This window comes from Chiloscyllium plagiosum, unplaced genomic scaffold (genome assembly GCF_037043375.1).
Source record: "Chiloscyllium plagiosum isolate Xiang-an unplaced genomic scaffold, Cpla_swu_hap1 HiC_scaffold_5, whole genome shotgun sequence".
Lineage (NCBI taxonomy): Eukaryota > Metazoa > Chordata > Chondrichthyes > Orectolobiformes > Hemiscylliidae > Chiloscyllium > Chiloscyllium plagiosum.
Window position 1 is genome coordinate 105,592,127 of NW_028270143.1, and position 20,967 is coordinate 105,613,093.

Consider the following 20,967-nt stretch of genomic DNA (forward strand, 5'->3'; position numbering starts at 1 on the left):
CCTGGGCTCTGAAGGAAGTAGTGGTGGCAATAGTGACCTTTCAGGAATCACTAGCCAGGGAGAATGGAAAATGGCTGATGTAACACCCCTGTTCTGAGAAGGGACAATTTAAGTGTGGGGGCTGTCTGGATGGGTGCAGCTTCAACAACTTTGAAGCTTAACACCATCCATGATGACAAAGCAGCCTACACTATTAACAAACATGCATTCCCTCCAGCTCAGACTCTATAGTGCTCACCTCCAAGATGTAGTCTAAAATTTACCAAAGCTCTTTGGCTAGTACCTTCCAAACCCACAAATGTGCCCACCCAGAAGAACCCGACAGGAGGTACACATTTGTAAGTTCTCCTTCCCATCACTGCTCCTAACTGCAAAATATTACAGTTTCTTCTGTCATGGGGTCAAATCTTTGACCTAATGGTGCATCTCCTGTACTAAATGGATTGCAGTGGTTCAAGATAGCAAATCACCTCCAAACAACTAGAGATGGGCAATATGTGCTGGTCCAACTTGCGGCCCCAACTTGTCATTGTCCCCATGGGGACATTTTCAATCAACGAATTAAATTCTATCCCAACATGTAACACCACTTGAAGGCAGGTTTGTACTTGAGCATGATTGCTGCCTGTTGTCTTGTGTGAATTGCTGATTGACCTTTCCTTTTAATCTGAATTTCTCTATTTTGCAAATGGTCAGATTTCTCTCGCCCTGTGAAGGACGAATTGGACTGAAGGGTCTGTTTCTGTTGTCTACCTTTGACTCCGATCCTAAGTAGTCTGTTTGTACTGTGAAGCCCATTCCACCTGTAAGATCTCATGACTGGATTGGTTATGGCCTTGACTACTTTTGCCTGTCTGCCCTTGATATCTCGACACCCTTTTGGTTCATAAATGTGTATTCAACAACCCAGACTCTACTGAGGAGGAGGAAAATTTGCAAGGTGAAATGAGTGTCTGAGGAAGCCTTCCTGTGTCCAAACTGGAAGACGTTTCCTTGACCTTTTGTAAAGCCTTTGAGGTTATGCATGTGGACTAATTATTAAAGTTAGATCACATGGGATTCAGGGTGAGCTTGCCAATTGGATACCAAAATTGGTTTACAGCAGGAGGCAATAGTGGAGGGTTGTTTTTGGACTGGAGGCCTGTGACCAGTGTGATCCACAGGACTGGTGCTGGTTCCACCATCATTTTGTGAACAATTTTGATAAGGTTAGTAAGTTTGTAGATGAGTGACATTGGTATCATGGATGGTGAAGGTTATCAAAGATTATGAAGGATCTTGATCAATTGAGTCAATGGGCTGAAGAATGACAAATAGCATTTAATTTGAATAAGTGCAAGATGTTGCTTTAGTAAAGCAAACAAGGTCAGGATTTCTACAATTTAAAAGTAGAACAGAGACCTGGGAGTTCAGGTATTTAATTCTTTTGAAGCTTGCTTCACATGTAGATACGAAACTGAAGGGCTCATGCCCGTAATGTCGATTCTCCTGCTCCTTGGATGCTGCCTGACCTGCGCTTTTCCAGCAACACATTTGGAGCTTTGATCTCCAGCATCTGCAATCCTCACTTTCTCCTCCTTCACATGTAGATAGGGTGGTGAAGGTATTTTAGCGTGCACTCTTAATCACTTCTGCTCTTCTATGCTCAAGTGAGTAATGTTGAGGTTGTACAGGATGTTGGTGAGGTCTCTTTGTGCAGTTCAGATTGCCCTGTTATAGGAAGGATGATCATTAAAGTTGGAGAGGGTTCAGAAGGGATTAGGATAATCTGAGACTTTTTACTGATGAATAGGAGGTTGTGGGGTAACCTTGATGAGGTTTATAAAATCATGAGGAATATAGATAAGATCTGTGACCGGTCTTTTCCTAGAGTGAGGGATTTCAAGAGGGAGTATACTTTTTTAGGTGAGAGGTAAAAGATGTGGCAACGTACTTAGTGGTCCATATATGGAATGAACTGCCAGTAGAAGTGCCTGATGTATTTAAAAGCTGTACTGTACTTGTGTGTAGATCCACTTAATACATGTGAGAATACATATAGGGAAAGAGTTTTGTGTAAAAAAGGTTCAGCTAGCATTACTCTGATCAGCTAAGACCCTGCAGTAAACAATGAGGTGTTTGGAGACAAGGGTAGTGGGTTAACAAGGTGGAAAAGCATTCATTTATGTAGAACCATTTAACCATATTGGACACATCCAGTATGTAAAGTCAATTAACAAGGTGAAAGGTATTCATTGTGAAGCCAGTTAAGGTTAGAACATTCATTGTCTAACAGTAGATGGCTTGATCTTTACTGTTGCTAGCCAATTAATGTTTGTTGCCTTATCTGGATGCTCTTCCCTGCAAATGACTAACTCATTAAGAAACTGCTCTTCCAGAGAAGATAACTAATGTCTCTTTGCTCATGGGCTATCGTTCTCTCCCTCTAGGGCCTGGGATAAAGATGGAGGTAAAACTATACTGTCTCTGAGCATTTTGTTTCGACTGAAGTGGGAATGGGACTAAACACTAAGAAAAGTTTGGAGGGATATGGGCCAAGCATAGGCAGGTGGAGTTAGTTTAGTTTGAGATTATGGTTGACATGTGTTGGACCGAGTCTGTTTTGCGCCGTATAACTATAAATACTGTTGAGCTGGGCATACAGCTTCAGAATCCCTTGCAAAGTTGAAACATCTAAATATATCTCACAGCACCTTCAAGCATTTCTTTCTCCTGAAGCTCAGAGTACGTGGCCAACCGACTCAACCCTGCTTTGAGGGGGAGCCCTCCCAGGAATGAGCCTCATGGACCTTGTCTGAACTACACTGCAAGCATGCTAACTGTAAGCAGTGCTTTAGGTATCGTACTATGCTAAAGAGTGTTCCTTAACCCATCCAGTCTGTAAACCGTTTCAGCTTTACCCTGTGCAGAAAGAACATTACCTGTGAAAATGTCACGAGATTAATCCAGATTTTTTATATCTCATCACCATGCACATAATTTTATAACCATTCGAATATAACAAAACTACTGTAACAGGTCATAGTGACCTCTGATTGCCGGTCCTTGCACTTACTTTGGTATTAAGATTGCAATTCAGATGGCTGATCGCACTCTTCATTTCAGTAAACCTCAAATATTTACATTTCAACAGTGCAGCAGGGATGCTAAATTGGAATTTTGATTAACTTCTGGGATTGTTCTGTAACTCTAGTACTAGTGAACCCTCAGTTAAACATGTAGATTTTAGATTTTTTAACTTCAATTCAAATGCATTTACTCAGCACTAGTCTGATCGCATTAACCTTAAGAACCGAGACTCCCATTTTCAATTTGTCACTTCCTTTGTGTATAAAATGTAATTGAGCTGTACCCAGAAATATTTGAATGCAGAAAACATAACATAATTGTGGGGTAGAATTCGTGTGCATTTAATTATTCTTGTATTAATTCAAGGGATGTGGGCATCTGGTTTGAGCACATTCATCTTAACTGGTGGCTTTATTCTTGTACCTCTTTAAAATAGTATTGAGGTTTTTGATTTCTAGCTACCAAAAGATCTTGCTTCCCCCCCCCCCCCCCCCCCCCCCAATTTGCACTCAGTGCAACTTGTGTGTGCCCATTTTCCCTAGTAGGTCTCTCTTTCAAACTAAGTAGAAGAAAATGGTTGCAAAAGAGTATTTCCAGAATACAAATCAAAATTGCCATTTGTATTTAACCTTTCTATATCTTTTATCAATGCAAAACACTCAACTATTTTATTGGTGAGGTAGGAGAAAGGACTGCAGTAACAACTTAAAAGTATTGTTTTGCTCACAGGGTTGCACAAAATATGAATTTCTCTACTAAACATTGGCAGTAAGTACTAATGTTACATATGAATATCTTAAATTATGAATTAAAACAAAACTGCCAAGTGTAAATCTGAAATAGTGATGGAGAAAGACAGCTGTTCTGGCAGCATGTCAAGAGAAACAGTTGATGTTTGAGTACAAAGACTGACTTTCTGTTAGAATTGAATTAGCTGGGAAAGGCAGTATTTACCCTAATGATAGGGGTGAGTGGGTGGCAGTGGATAGTGAGTGGTGTTGGTACTCTGAGCTAATCAAATATTTGCTGAAAAGAAACTAAGTGAAATGATGTTTAGAGTGCTAAAGAAAAATATAAATGGATGAGAATGCGTTGGATGTGCTGGGAGCAGCCAATACACAAGTTCTTGTTAGATAAAGGGGTTATGAGCAGAAGTGGCTCATTCTGAAATTGTTCAATTTAATCGAGTGCCAAAGACTAAGGTGCCCAGGCAGAAGTGTTTCTCCATCATGTGAGCCTTGCTGCAGCAAGCCTGAGCCACATTGGCACAGGAACTGTCCATGTCAAATGTTACAAGGGAGTTGGATATGTCTGGAAATTGTCGTTTATCCTCCCTTTTTTTTTTTTGGATGAGGATACTGGAATGGAAAGTAGTAGGTAGGAGTAATGGGTGGGCATAAGAGTAGAAAATGGGTCAGGTACTCGCCCTGTCAACCACTGTGGGGAGTCCTCCGTTGAAGAAATGTGATCATTTTTGAGGTGGCTCTGGAAAGCGACAGCATAAGAGATACAATGGAGAAACTGGTAAAATAGTTTTTTTAAAGGAAGCAGGGTGTGAAGATGCATAGTTAAAATAATGGAGTTGTTTTGTGATAAATGTCAGTAGGCAGCTTATCCCCAGAAATGGAAACCTGTTCAAGGGGGAGTTGATGAGCCAGGTCAAGGAGCGAGCAAGCTGAAAATTGAAAACAAAATGGATAAATCTCTCCAATTACAGATGCTGTCTGATGTGTTGGGAGAAATTCAGCACTTATGACTTCACAACTTTAGTTTTTGTCTCGAGGCTGCAAGGTAGTTCAAGCCTTGAAAAAGCAAGCCAATGTGGTCTTTTTGGCGGCTGTAAAGGTGTACTAAAATTTATAATCAAAATTATTTTATCCTTTATGTTCAACTAATGTGTAGCTTTAGTTGGGTGTGCTTGGTAGATGTTGGAGCACATTTAATGGTTGAAAATTGGTTTCTTTAGAAAAAAGCAAAAAGTTCTAAACGTTTTTTTATAATGGCTTTGGTTGATATTTATCCCAACCAATATAAATAAATTCCATTACGCATCCTATTTCTTTCATGGAACCTTGGTACTGCTTTGTTTTTAGTGACCCTATTTGAAAGAAAAATGCTTTGCCCTTAGAAGGCCCCATATAAAATTAGGTTATTTGGTTCCCCTATGCCTGTTTGCACTTCTGGTAATTGAGCCTGTTAAGTGGATTATAATTACATAGAAAATTAGCAGTTAAATGATGAGGTTTTCTATGTAATGGACTCACTCCAGTGACATTGAAATCCAAGTTGATGCATTTATTTTTCTTCTAAGAATCAAATTAATAGAGACAAACTTATTATTTGAAGGGAAAGGCATCCTGACCCCAAATCTGCCAGTTGCTTGTCACTGATATCTGCACTCCTCATTACTTTTGTGTAGGAATGTATATGTAAAATATGTGAGTACACATGAATCTGATTTTAAAATATTTGTAAATTTGAGAATTGCTTATGTGTACTTTTTGGTTCACAGATTCTTCAAACAAAATTCTCCCTACAGAGCCAAAAAGCAGACGGCTCATGACTTCTGACCAGGACACTAAAGTTGTGGCTGAACCGCAGGTGCAGCAAGTGCAAGAAGTTGACAGTTCTCCTCTGGTAAGTTGCTTGCAAACTGTTTGAAATGGCGCTATTATCACTTTGATCATTAGCTGTTTGAAATACAATATTTATCTAAAATGCAATAAACTGATTTGGACAAACACAGATAATGCCATGACATTGCACTTGATATGATGCAAATTTCAGGTCTTAAGATATCTTCCTGATTTTGTTAACTGTTTTCACTGAGGGAAAATAAATTAGCTGGACTTGTTGATGAGCACTTCAAATCAGCAAATATCTGTGCAGGTGAAAATATCCATTGGTGAATAAGGACCTTTTTTTCTGATCAACGTAGTGTCTTTAAGCTTTCTGGTGTGGCTATAATCTGGTGAGACAGATGCTAAAGCTGTAAGAAATGGTTATTTTTCTAATAGTGTTCAGAGGTGTTACACACTCTTTTTTTTTGTTTTTGGAGCATAGCCTTGAACCAAGTCTCTTTAATCCGGAGGTCGGGATGCTATCATTGGATTGCTTAGTCAGACGGAAATTGAATGATAGTATTTAAAATGGTATTTAAACTCATTTGCTTGGAAAATTGTTTTCTGATGATCCAACTGAAAAGGTTTGTTGCCTTCAGTTAAAGAATTATGCTTGATGTTTAAACCTAGTTTTAAAATCCAATCTGTTAATCGCACAGCTCTCAAACCCATAACAATTGCCTGGATCCCTTATGTTTGTTCCTGCTCCACTCAAGTTCAAATTTGGGTTATGCACTCTAACTCTCTACGAATCATCATGCCTTTGGAAATTTCCAAACATTTTCACAAGTGGACCAAACATTAAGCTGAGGTCCTGTTTTGTTCCTATGGAACAGAAAAGGTACCATGGCACTCCTGAAGAAATGCTTGGGGTTGGCCTGTGATGTTGGGACCATGTCACTCATGTACTCACCAACATTTGAACCTTCAGTAGATTATTTGCTTTTGGGGTATTTGTTCGTAACATTTGAGATGTTGTTCTTGCTTCACTATGTAACCACACATCAGGCAGTACTTCACTGGTGACACAATGAGCTTTGGATTAGATGTGACAAACACACTTCAGCTTTCTGTTGGTACAGCTTCAACCAGCAGAGTTCTTGTCCTGATTTCACAACATCTTCGCTATGATCTGCCTGTATTGCACTGTGCCTCTACACATGACAAATTCAATTCAGTGACTTCAGTTTTAATAGGGCTTCTTGATGCCAAACTGGGTCAAATGTAACCTTAATGTCAAGGGCTGTCCCTCTCTCCTCACCTCACCTCTGGAATTCAGCTATTTTGTCCATCTATAGACAAAGGCTATAGTGAAATCAGGAGCTGAGTGGCCAGGTGGAACCTGAACTGGGTGACAGTGAGCAGATTTTGTTTTAGTAACTGTTAATCAGTGAAGTGGTTGAAAGAGGTTATGGAGAAGACTAAGTTGTTAATTGGCCAGGTTGTATTGGTCATGTTTTGTGTTCAGGACATGTATTGGCAATTTTACTCAATGCTGATAATTGCAATGTTGATCTACTAGAATAGTTTTGTTAGAAGCATGGCAAATTCCAGAGCATGTTCTGAGTGCTGTTGGAGCCCAAACTCTTTGCAGTATGCAGTGCCTTTATGTATATCTTGATATCACTTTGCCAGTCTCCAATCAACTTAATTCAAATGTTGCTGGGAATCTCAGGCATCTATCCACTTCACATCACTAGCTGAACATGGGTACAGAAGCATCGGTTTTTCCCTTGTACCAAGCTCTTTGCCCAACTCCATCCCAATGAAGTATTTATGGAGTGAAGTTGAGTTATACAATTCACCACTGGATGTGGAGGATTGCACATGTTGCATCTCATCTTTATTCTAAAACTGCTTAACCTTGTGCATGCTGCTTCCATTGTCTTGTATCTTGCTCAGGTTGATGCCTCTTTTGGGCTGTACCTTGCATTCCTGCTCCCCTCATTTGAACCAGGGTGATCCACTGGTTTGGTGCAAGAATTGGGGAATCTAGCAGGAAGAAGTTCATTTGGATTGAGAACAATTTGGCTGATGTCATATTGTACCTCACGTCCAAATTTAAGTTGCTAGATCTAAATCCTTGGGAGGCAATCAAGCAAATACTACCTATTGACTGTCAGATGCAGCTGCCAGTGAAACCAAGATAATTCCAATCTAAATTTCAGCATTTAAAGATCCTGGTACAAGTAGACAATCTATCGCCCCTTCTATCAACCACAGGAATTTACTGCTGCTATACTAACTGCCATGTACAAGGAAACTTCGAGGAAGCTCTGCATGTGCTGTACTCCACTAATTCTCTGGAGGTGGAACACCTCGAGGCCCTGTTTGTGACTGGCAGCTTCAATCAAGCCAATCTAAGGAAGATGTTGCCCACGTACTACCCGAACATTTACCTGCCTCACCAGGGGCCCAAACATTTTAGGCCACTGCTTACATGACTGTGAAAGATGCCTATCACTTCATCTCTGTCCTCATTTCAGGAACTCTGATCACAATGCTGTGTTTCTTCTCCCAGCTTACAGGCCAAAGCAGGAGAGAGACGCACACACCCCGCCCCCTGAGTTGGACGAGTTCATCACCACCGTCACACTTTATCAGCAGGTGTATGGAGGACAGCGAAGTCACTCTGGGTGTTCCCCAATAGGCAAACCCTGGATGAATCGGGACATAAAGAACCTGCTAAATACTAGGCATGAGGCCTTCAGATCAGGAGATCCATTCCAATATAAGGAATCCAAGTATGACTTTCACAGTCATTAAGACAGCCAAGGGCCAATACATATCCAAACTAGAGACCCAGACAGAGACTCGGGGACTATGGCAAGGACAGAATGCCGTCACAGGTTCTTAAAAAGAGCATGCAACATAGCAGACGATCCCTCCCAGATCGTCTCAACGCTTGCATTGAGCAAGATTTCCTCTGAGCAGTGACACCTATTCTGACAAGTCCTGACTCACCTATCCCAACAGTCGCTGCATCAGAGGTCACATCAGTTTTCCTTCGTGTGAATCCAAGGAAAATTATGGGACCAGACTGAGTAATCAGGCTGTGCATTCTGCATGAGCAGATCAACTGGCAGAGGTCTTCTCTGACGTCTTCACCCTCTCCCTGCAGCAGGCCACTGTCTCTGCCTGTTTCAAGAGGGCCAACATCATCCCTGTGCTTAAGGCTCATACAGCATGACTCAATGACTACTGCCCAGTGGCCCGAACCTTGGTCATGAAGTGCTTTGAAAGGCTGGTCCTGGCATTAATCGACTCCAGTCTCCACACTACTATTGACCCACTCCAATTTGCCTATCTGGCCAACAGATCAACGAGAGATGCCATATCACTTGCCCTTCACTCCTCCCTAAACATCTTGACCCTAAGAACAGCGATGTAACAATCCCACTCATTGACTACAGTTCAGCCTTCAACACTATTATCCCCTTGAGGCTGATTAAACTTTGTGATCTCTGACTGAGCCCCACTCTGCAACTGGATCCTCAGTTTCCTGACCCACAGGCCTCAATCAGTGAAGATTGGGACAATATTTCATGCTCACTAACACTCAATACTGGAGTCCCCTGGGGTGTGTACTCAGTCCCCTACTATACTCTCTGTATACCCATGACTGTTGCCAAATACCAGATTAATGCCATTTGCAAGTTCACTGATGACGCAACCATAGTTGGTTGAATTTCCAATGGTAATGAAGCAAACTACAGATAGGAGGTAGAACACCTGGAAAAATGGTGCACTGAGAACAACCTTGCTTCAATGCTGGCAAAAACAAGGAACTCATTTATTGACTTTCGGCAGGCATAATAAGGGTGTTTGGCATGCAAACAGTTAACACTACTCCACACCCACTCAATGGTGTGGGGGCATGACCCAACACAAGCAGTTGTCAGTTCTGTCTTGGGGCCCATAGTACTGACAGGTGTGTCTGCAGTTCAGTAAAGATTTTTTCATTACACAGTTAAACTGTCACTTTCAAAATTTGAAAAATTCCCAAAACCTCCTGGTCCTAGCGGTTTTGGATAAAGCTTTGTTGACCTGCCTGCCACTGAGGGCAGGGAGACGGGTAAGTGAAATAAGGATTTTGAGGACTCTGGTGAATTTGGCATCCAGTTCAAATAGTTCTAGTACCTCTGGTATCCACAAAGTGGAATCCACCAGTTTCGAAATCTAAATCAGCTTAGGACTTCACAGGCTTCTAGCGATTTTTGAGTAATTGTCCATTGTAAATGTCAACTTCTATCGCTATTCTCAAAGTGACCTGTCAACATGTAATTCCGATTTTATGCTGCTTCCCCTTGTCTCAACCCATAGCTTCAGACCTTGATCCAGGTCAGAAAATCTAGCACAGGATCTAAACTGGCCAGCCATGATTTCTCTGCAACTAAGGTTACCTTTAATTAGTGTTGCCCTCATGATATTTGTGGCACTTTTCACACATTTTGAATGTCAGAAAGTAACTTTATTAATTATGGTGTGCTTTCTTCTGGAGTTAAAATATTACTTAGCATCTTGTGAAAATTGATAGCTCCACAGCAGGGTGATCCTGTGGAACTGAGATTTGAGTGCTGGAGATTGCATTGTAGAATAGATTTCTGGTTTACATTTTCAAAATCAAACAAGTGACTATTAGCGTCTGGTGAGCACTGCAGTTTGGAAACACAGGGTTTGAGCTGTCACATGACAACTGTTTGGGTGTTAATTATGTGTGTACTTGTGTAGTTTACAAGTTAAGGACATAGGCCCTCCACCTATCAGATGTACTGGTAACTTGTGCAAGGATGTACAAGGTTCTGAATGACTGCTTTCAGAAAAGAGGGATGATGCAGGTGTTCTTGGAGTGAAATAATATATGGGATGCTTTAGGGAGAGGTATTAAAGACAAAAACAGTATGTCAGTTGGGTTACAGCTGTAGTTCTGGTTGCCTGTGCATAAGGGCTCTGGAGAGTGGAGGAGATTTAAAGCAATGTTGTCTCGGCTTGAATTGTAGCTGAGGGAGACTGGTAGGTTAGAGATGTTTCCTTTTTAGAACAGAGGCTGAGAATTTTTTTTTTTAATTTGAGCTTTCCTGGTTTGAGGTCTATCACCTTGTAGTGTAGATTTCAAATGCTGAGTAGGTTAGTGGGGACATGAAAAGCATTTTCTTCGAAGGTTGTAGGATATCCTACTTTAATGCCTGATTTGATACTGGAAATAAACAATCGACTCCATTCAAAGGAGCTGGGGGTCTTCAACCAAAATGTTATGGAGAGAAGGCAGGAACAGGATACTGATTAAGGATCAGCCATGATTTATATTGAATGGTGTGCAGGCTCGAAGGGCAGAATGGCCTACTCCTGCACCTATCTTCTAAAATACTGTAATCTGCAAGGCTTTGGTGCCACTAATTGTGGCATCAGAATGGGCTAATTTTCAATAGCTGGTGCAGACACAAGAGGCTGAATGGCTCTTTTCTGTGCCATAACTCTTCAATGCTGCTTAATCTTCCATCTTAAGACCACAATCAGGAGAAGGCTTTTCTCCTGCCCCAACTTGCTTTTTTTTTTCTTGCTCCACATCCCCTTACTTTCTCCCACCCCCACCGATAAATCTGTTTCTTTTACCAAATGCACTGCCTCATTTTATCAAAATTAAATTGCTTCTGCAATTCTTTAGCCCATTGACCCAATTGATCAAGATCTGTGTAATCTAATGTTGTTTACTGTCGACCATACCACTAACTTTGGTGTCAGCTGCAAACTTACAAACCATGCCTCTTATAATAGGAGAAAGTGAGGACTGTAGATGCTGGAGATTAGAGGGTGTGGTGCTAGAAAAGCACAACAGGTCAGGCAGCATCAGAGGAGCAGGAGAATCGAAGTTTCGAGCAAAAGTCATTCCAGATGCTGGAGTGGTGCTGGAAAAGCACAGCAGTTCAGGCAGCATCCGAGGATGGAAGATGAAGCAGCATTGAAGAGTTATGGCACAGAAACGAGCCATTCAGCCTCTTGTGTTCCTGATGAAGGGCTTTTGCCCGAAACATCTCCTTTTACTGCTCGAATGCTGCCTGAACTGCTGTGCTTTTCCAGCACCACTCTAATCTAGACTCTGGTTTCCAGCATCTGCAGTCATTGTTTTACCCATTCCAGATGCTGCCTGACCTGTGCTTTTCCGGCACCCCACACGTGACACATGCCTCCTGTTTCTCAACTAAATAATCTTTGTAAAGGACAAAAGCAAATACTGCTGGCCTCAGGTCTCCAGTCCAAATGGCAACCCTCCACCAGTCTCCTACTGTCAAGTCAATTTTTGTATTCAATTGGTAAGCTCACCCTGAACCTGTGATCTAACCATACTAATTAGCCTACCATATGGAATCTTATCAAAGGTTTTACTGAAGTCAAAACAAACAACATCTGAAATGTCTAACCTTATCTCTGGAGCAGGTTGAACCTGAACCCAGGATTTATGTTTGAGGGAGGGATACCACCACTGCACAGGAGGAGCCCTATAAATTATTCTGAGCTGTACTGCACGAAGACAAGCCCTTTAGTCCAACTTGTCCATGACAATCTGATGTCCTAACCTAATCTAGTCCCATTTGCCAGCACTTGACCCATATCTGTCCCAAACCCTTTCTATTCCTATACCCATCCTGATACCTTTTTAAATGTTACTGTACCAGCCTCCACTACTTGCTGTAGCTCATTCCATGCACTTGCCACTCTGGAAAAAGTTGTCCCTTAAGTCATCTCTTCCCAACCCCTGCCCCCACCATTGTTTGTTTTTTTTCTTGTGGCTGCATGTATTGTTTGGATCAGTCTTTTGGTTTGTAATGGTTTGAAATTTTATAGCATGAAGACTTGTAAATATAAGCTGTCATCTCTTTATATCATACTGTTTTCAGATTTTTGGAATCCACCTGTTCAGATGTTTCTTGGCTTAACTTGCACCTACAGAGTTAAGGTTGCCTGGCTCAGGCAAGAACACTACCACTGTGCCATGGCAGCCCCACAAGATACTGTCTACAATTTTTATTTAACCTATCTTTCTAATTGACATGTTAACATATTACTCTGCTCTGGAGCAGGTGGGACTTGAACTGAGGCCTCCTGGTCGGAGCATGACTCTTGTGCCATGAGAGCCTTTTGATACTGTTTAAAGGTATCTTTCTTAGAGCAGCTGTGCTTGATCAGGAAGTACTTCAAATAGCACAATCAATGACCAAATTGGATATTGAAACAGTGTGGGTTTTTTTCCACTTAAGCATACATTTGCAGCAGATTACAGATATCAAAATCAAATGCAGTACTTCAAATCATAAGAATGGCCAAGGAGTGAAAAGTTTTGTGATACTTGCCCAAACTGTGGAAAGAGACGCTACCTTCTGAAATTACCTTTTTGAGAACTCAGCTGAACTAAAAGACTGACTTCGTTCTCAGATTTACTACAATGCAAAATGCTCACATCTGAGTTTTCAAAAATAGTCAGATGTACAGTATGGAAACAGACCCTTCGGTCCAAGCTGACCAGATATCCCAACCCAATCTAGTCCTGCCTGCCAGCACCTGGCCCATATCCCACCAAACCCTTCCTATTTATATGCCCATCCAAATGCCCCTCAAATGTTGCAATTGTACCAGCCTCCTCCACTTCCTCTGGCAGCTCATTCCATACCTGTACCACCCTTCCTATGAAAAAGTTGCCCCTTGGGTCTCATCTTTCCCCCCTCACCACAAACCGATGCTACCTAGTTCTGGACTCCCTCACCCCAGCAAAAAGACTTTGCCTATTTACCCGATTCATGTCCCTTATAATTTTGTAAACCTCTAGAAGGTCACCCCTCAGCCTCTGCTCCAGGGAAAACAGTCCCAGCCTGTTCAGCCTCTCCCTATAGCTCAAATCCTCCAACCCTAGCAACATCCTTGTAAATCTTTTCTGAACCCTTTCAAGTTTCACAACATCTTTCTGATAGGAAGGAGACCGGAATTGCACACAATATTCCAACAGTAGCCTAACCAATGTCCTGTACAGCCACAACATGACCTCCCAACTCCTGTACTCAATACTCTGACCAATAAAGGAAAGCATACCAAACGCTGCATTCACTATCCTATCTACCTGCGACTCCACTTTCAAGGAGCTATGAACCTGCACTCCAAGGTCTTTGTTCAGCAATGCTCCCTAGGACCTTACCATTAAGTGTACAAGTCCTGCTGAGATTTGCTTTCCCAAAATGCAGCACCTCTCATTTATCTGAATTAAACTCCATCTGCCACTTCTCAGCCCATTGGCCCATTTGGTCCAGATCCTGTTGTAATCTGAGGTAACCCTCTTTGCTGTCCACTACACCTCCCAATTTTGGTGTCATCTGTGCAAACTTACTAACTGTACCTCTTATGCTCTCATCCATATCATTATGTAAATGACAAAAAGTAGAGGACCCAGCACCAATTTTTGTGGCACTCCACTGGTCACAGGCCTCCAGTCTGAAAGACAGCCCTCCCACCACCACCCTCTGTCTTCTACCCTCAGTCAGTTGTGTATCCAAATGGCTTGTTCTCCCTGTATTGAGAGATCTAACCTTGCTAATCAGTCTCCCATGGGGAACCTTGTTGACCGCCTTACTGAAGTCCATATTGATCGCATCTATTGCTCTGCCCTCATTTTGAAGGTGCAGACTAAATACTCAACATGCAAGCTGAAATCCTGCTGTCAGCATCTGAACACTTGAATATGGTAAGAGGTTTACAGAATGATTAAAGCTATAGTTTTGCTATCAGATAAACAGTACCAAGATAGTACAGTTTATTACCTCTGAGAAGCAATCTCTTTCAAACAAATTTGAGCTACTGTAATCACATCTTAAAGTAAGCTAATTTCAATATCTGTGGATAATCCAATTTCCTGGAAATAGTGTCAGATAATATGGCCTCTGTTATGAGGAAGTACATAACTATTGTAACATGAGCCATTTTGTCAACATTTTAGCATGGGTAGGAAATGTTCTTGGCAAATAGGAATCCAGAGTAGGAAATGCATCTTTTTAAGGGACTGGCAAGATGCCTCTCGTGTGTCACAGGGGTCAATATCAGGGCCTCACCTCTCCATTTTACAAATTGTTTGGATGAGATTGAAGGTATGGCTGTAATATTTCCTGATGAGACAAAGATGGGTAGGAAGTCAGTGTGAAGTGAACATGAGCCTGCAAAAAAAGGGGGTGGAATTGATGTGGGCAAAGATATGGCAAAGTATAACATGTCTCTTCCTGCCAAAAGAGACTCAAAATTAATGTGGTACAAAGATTTAGGTGTCTTAGTGCATGAATCACAGTTCACATGTGGGTACAACCAAGTAATTGGGAAAACTAATTGAATCGTATGTTTAGTGAGTGGAATTAAATGCAAAAGTATGTATCCGTTTGAGGGTATTAGTGAGACAGCATCTCGAGTACTGTTTACTGTACTAGTATTGCTTAGAGATGTTGATGCGTTAGCAGTTCAGAACAAGTGATCACCTTTTTATGGAACACTAGATATAGTGTGTCTGGAATTAAGATGCAGGTATCTTAATTTAAACACTTGAGGTGACTTGATTAGATATTAGAAGGATGTTATCCTCTAAGGAGAATCTCGAGTTAGTCATGATTTCAAGTGAGTAACTTTTCAACTGATGTAGGGGAATTCTACTGTTCCCCTACACCAGTTGAAAAGGTACCCACTTGAAATCAAGTTCAACTTGCATTAGCCGTAACCTGGAGCATGCTGAGTAGTCTCTTGAGTGGGATTGAACTGCAACTGCTTAGAACAAAGGTAAATGTATTTGCAGAACATCTGGAAAATGAATGATTAAACTGTTTGTCACTTTGGACCTTCTCTTAGCTTCTGTATGATCAAAATACACCTAAAAGGGAGATCTTGAAGTCTGTTTGCTGCAGTTATTGTCAGATTCTACCATTTGAGGATTAACTTTAATCTAAGAAGCGATGGAAACCAAAATGGTGGCAAACTTTGGTTTCATTGTGTTGCATTTTTTTTACAAGCTGCTAAATTACGAGTGCCTTGCTTATCTGATAAAAGAACTATTGGAAAATTTGATACTTAACCAGTTGAACAAAGTTCAGTTGCAATATAGGTGATGCATTTGTCTTGTTTTGAGTTTAAATGTGATGGCACTGCAGCTGATGTTGAATTGAATCAAATGCTTTGCCTATAAGTGATGTCTGGAATTATTGAAGACTGTTCATTTTTCATATCCAGCCCTGGAGCCGATGTATGTTCGGCTGTTGTATATTCAGCTGCTACAGAAGTAAGCAGTGAAACTTAAATTTTCCTGCAGAAAACAATGCCCAGATCTGCTTAAAACAAGTTGGTAGCCTGAAGGACAGCAAGGCAAAGTTGTTAAATGGAACAACTGAAGAGATTGAAGATATTTCAAGGCAAATTTTATTTGCTCCGTACACTGCATTTGTAGTATTGAACACACTCCGTCAAGAAATCCAGTCGCTCAACCCTTTTTTTTGGTTATGCTTGAAAAGCTCTCCTATCATAGTCATTGGATGAATCGTGACGTCGAACACTACTTCTGCCGCCTCCGAGCTTACTTTCACAATCAGGACTCCCGACCACCTTCCGCGGACTCCTTCGCCCACCTCCAAAACACTGTATCCACCTGGATACCCCGTGCTGACCTATTACCTGCCCCCGACCTCTTCATTTCCAACTGCCGCCAGGGCATTAACAGCCTCAACCTGTCCACCTCCTTCCCCACTCCAACCTCTCACCCTCGCAATACGCAGCCCTCCAATCCCTCTGCTCCAATCCCGACCTCACCATCAAGCCAGCAGATAAAGGGGGCACAGTGGTAGTCTGGTGCACTGACCTCTACACTGCTGAAGCCAAATGCCAACTCGAGGGCACCTCTTCCTACCACCCCCCACAACCATGCCCCCACCCCCATCACCAAACCATCATCTCCCAGACCATACAGAATCTCATCACCTCAGGAGATCTCCCACCCACAGCTTCCAACCTCAGTCTGGGAACCCCGCACTGCCCAGTTCTACCTCCTTTCCAAGATCTACAAGCCTGACCACCCTGGCCGACCCATTGTCTCAGCATGCTCCTGCCCCACTGAACTCATTTCTACCTACCTCGGCACTATCCTATTCCCCACCCAGTCCAGGAACTCCCCACATAGGTTCGAGACAACACCCACGCCCTCCACCTCCTCTAAGACTTCCTCTTCCCCAGCCCCCAACGCCTCATCATCTTCGCCATGGATATCCAATCCCTCTACACCTCCATCCGCCATGACCAGGGCCTCCAAGCCCTCCGTTTTATACTCTCCCGACGTCCCCAACAGTACCCTTCCACCGACACACTCATTCGTTTGGCCGAACTGGTCCTCGCCCTTAACAATTTCCCCTTCGAATCCTCCCACTTCCTTCAGACCAAAGGGGTAGCCATGGGTACACGTATGGACCCCAGCTACGCCTGTCTCTTTGGCTACGTAGAACAGTTGATCTTCCGTAATTACACCAGCACCACTCCCCACCTCTTCCTCCGCTACATTGACTGCATTGGTACCACCTCGTGCTCCCGCGAGGAGGTTGAGCAATTTATCAACTTCACCAACACATTCCACCCTGACCTTAAATTTACCTGGGCCAGCTCTGACACCTCCCTCCCCTTCCTGGACCTCTCTATCTCCATTAATGACGACCGACTTGACACTGACATTTTTTACAAACCCACCAACTCCCACAGCTACCTGGATTACATCTCTTCCCACCCTACCTCTTGCAAAAATGCCATCCCGTATTCCCAATTCCTCTGCCATATCTGCTCCCAGGAGGACCAGTTCCACAGAACACACCAGATGGCCGCCTCCTTTAGAGACCGCAATTTCCCTTCCCACGTGGTTAAAGATGCATCTCCAACGCATCTCGTCCACATCCTGCACCTCCGCTATCAGACCCTACCCCCTCCAACCGTAACAAGGACATAACACCCCTGGTGCTCACCTTCCACCCTACCAACCTTTGCATAAACCAAATCATCCGCCGACATTTCCACCACATCCAAAAAGACCCCACCACCATGGATATATTTCCCGCCCCACCCCTTTCCGCCTTCCACAAAGACCGTTCCCTCCGTGACTACCTGGTCAGGTCCACGCCCCCCTACAATCCACCCTCCCATCCTGGCACCTTCCCCTGCCACCGCAGGAATTGCAAAACCTGCACCTCCCTCACCTCCATCCAATGCCCTAAAGGAGCCTTCCACATCCATCAAAGTTTTATCTGCACATCCACCAATATCATTTATCGTATCCGTTGCTCCCGATGCGGTCTCCTCTACATTTGGGGAGACTGGACGCCTCGTAGCAGAGCGCTTTAGGGAACATCTCCGGGACACCTGCACCAATCGACCATACGACCCTGTGGCCCAACATTTCAACTCCCCCACCACTCTGCTGAGGATATGGAGGTCCTGGGCCTCCTTCACCGCTGCTCCCTCACCACCCGACGCCTGGAGGAAGAACGCCTCATCTTCCGCCTCGGAACACTTCAACCCCAGGGCAACAATGTGGACTTCAACGGCTTCCTCATTTTCCTCTTCCCTGCCCCCCTCCCCCCCTCACCCTAGTTCCAATCTTCCAGCTCTGCACTGTCCCCATGACTTGTCCGGACTTGTCATACCTGCCAAGCTCCTTTTCCACCTATCCACTCCACCCTCTCCTCCCTGACCTATCACCTTTATCCCCTCCCCCACTCACCAATTGTACTCTATGCTACTTTCTCCCCACGCCCACCCTCCTCTAGCTTATCTCTCCACCCTTCAGGCTCTCTGCCTTTGTTCCTGATGAAGTGCTTTTGCCCGAAACGTCGATTTCGCTGCTCCTTGGATGCTGCCTGAACTGCTGTGCTCTTGCAGCACCACTAATCCAGAATCGAAGAATCTCTCCATCTTTGAAGTTGAAATCCAGCTGGGCAAGTATTGTCAATGCTGAACCACAAGAATAGTCATTCCTTTTATTTCTGCTTCAGGCAGTTGAATTGTGCACCCAACAGAAGCCTGAGAGATTGTGAATAACTTTTGTAAATCCCATTCAAGTGAACAACTCTTCATATGAAGTAGTATCTTAAGAAGTGGTGTAAAAGTGTTTGTCTAATCTTGATGCAGAAGTACTAAAATATGTAGATTGCAGTTTTGACATCAAAATTGGGTCAGTTTATAGAATGATACAAAGCCAGTATGAACTGTTAATTTGTGAAATATTTGAATATGTAGCTGTGTCTCAGCTGAACATGAATATTAATAGCCTTGTGGGTTACTTGTGGAACACCAGTTACTGTTGGTATGCTAGAGATATTGAACTACATTACAGCTAGTCCAAATAATTCTGCTGAATGTTATCTCCAAAAGCTTTTGGGGGTGCTTCTGTACCACATTTTCATGCTGAAAAGCATTGATATCTTAAAGCTGATACCATTTTTGTTACTGGGATGAGAGCTTCGGCTGGATCAGGTATACCAAAATGCTATTTGGGAAGGAGTTCAAGGGATTTCACCCTGTGACACTGAAGGAATAGTGATGTACTTTCAAGTCTGGACAGAGTGGCTCGGAGGGGAATGTAGAGCAATGTATGAGGTGAGTTAGTGCATCTCTTAAATAGTAAACAGGGAGTAAATGGTTGTCACATCTGCAAACAGTGTAGCAAACTGCTTTCCTCCTAAATGGAGGCAAGCTTCTTGTATTGGAGTTACACTCATCCAGTGAAGTGGATAGTAGTCCATCACACTCCAGACTTGTGCCTTGTAGATAGTGAACAGGCTTGGAGTTGAGCTGTGGTTACTCATGATTAGTATTCTTTGCCTCTGATCTATTGCAGCCATTGTGTATGTGGTGAGTACTGATCAGTTTTTGATCATCTTAACGCTAGATGTTTGTGCCATTGAATATCAAGTGGTGATGAGTAGGTTCTCCTTGAGCTGGTCATTTGTGTAACCTGAGTATCACCATTTTGTTTAGGCCAAACCTGATATTTCCCAGGTCCTGTGGCATCTGGGCTTGTACTGCTTTGTTTATGGATTTGCAAATGGGGTTGAACATCATGCAATCAATGCCTCAGTTTTCCCCTTCACAGAGGGGGTAGGTCATTGAAACAGCTGGTAAAGGTTGGGGTCTCTGACACTACAATGAAGGAACTCTGCAGACCTGTCTGGGAGCTGAGATATTTGTAAATGTTGGAGGTCAACCATGTATTTTGTGGTCAGGTATGATCCAACCATCCATCTCTCCCTAATTCCCATTGACATTTTACTTGGGGCCCCTGCATGTGGTAGGTGGTAATGTGAAAGTTTCCATGTCAGTTTTGACCTCCTGCTGTGAGATCCTTAGGATCTAAATCAGTGTTGAGGACTCTAGTCATCTCAAGGTCTCCACTCCTGACCATAAAGCACTGTACTGCTCCCTCTGGGTAGATGTCATTGGATGATTTGTTTGGCATCAGCAGTGCATGGTGTGATTTCATCAGTCAGATTCAGGCTGTTGTTGAACTGATCTGAAACAGCTTTGGCACTCCTTTTTATATATAAGACTTTGAGGTCATCAGGGTTGAGGTTGCTGTTTTGTCCCATGCTCAAAGGTCTCATTTCTCTTTTTGCTTTCAAAAAAAGTTGTGTTTTCGACCTGAGGGATTTCCTAGGTCAGTTATAGAATCATAAGATTTTGTCAGAAGTAAGCATTCAGTCCGTTTTGCTAATGTGGTAGATGGGCTGATCCTCAACTCTACACTTCTACCACCTTTTGTTTTCCCCCTGATAACTCTTGCGCCCCTCACTGATCAAACTAGCCCCTATGTTCAAGAATCCCACAGATTGACCACCATCAGCAAATCCCTCCTAATCAGTCTTAAATGTGTAACCCCCTTAATTCTGAGACTGCACTCTTGACTTAGACTCTACCAGGAGGGGAAATATGCCCTTGGGATTCTTTAGGGCATTGACACACACACATGTACCTTCTCAATGAGATCACCTCTCGTTCTAAACTTGAGTCTATTGTCGTCCTGTCCCCATCCACCCCCAGTTGAAGCCAAGCACCTAGACACAGTAGTTTTTGCCTCCATCTTTTGTTCCAGGCCCTGGAGGAAGAGCATGATTGCCGTGCACAGACATAAATTCTCAGTCTTCTCTCTCAAACAGCACTTTCTTAATGAAGTCATTTTACAGGGAGGAGCATCCAGATAAGGCAACACACATTAATTAAGTGACTTACAATC

At 42.9% G+C, this 20,967-nt stretch overlaps 1 protein-coding gene across 11 annotated transcripts in view; it reads left to right on the plus strand.

The window, feature by feature from the left end:
* The window catches only part of larp4b (La ribonucleoprotein 4B), a 153,908-nt gene that overhangs the window by 33,236 nt on the left and 99,705 nt on the right, over positions 1 to 20,967 (plus strand). For all 11 annotated transcript variants that reach the window (XR_015757271.1, XR_015757267.1, XR_015757266.1 and 8 more), the window contains exon 2: positions 5,582 to 5,706. Coding sequence is in view for 4 of the 11 variants with exons in the window: in XM_087987543.1 (XP_087843669.1) it covers positions 5,629 to 5,706 (78 nt within the window). In the remaining 7 variants the exon portion in view is untranslated. The remainder of the gene's footprint in view (positions 1 to 5,581; positions 5,707 to 20,967) is intronic.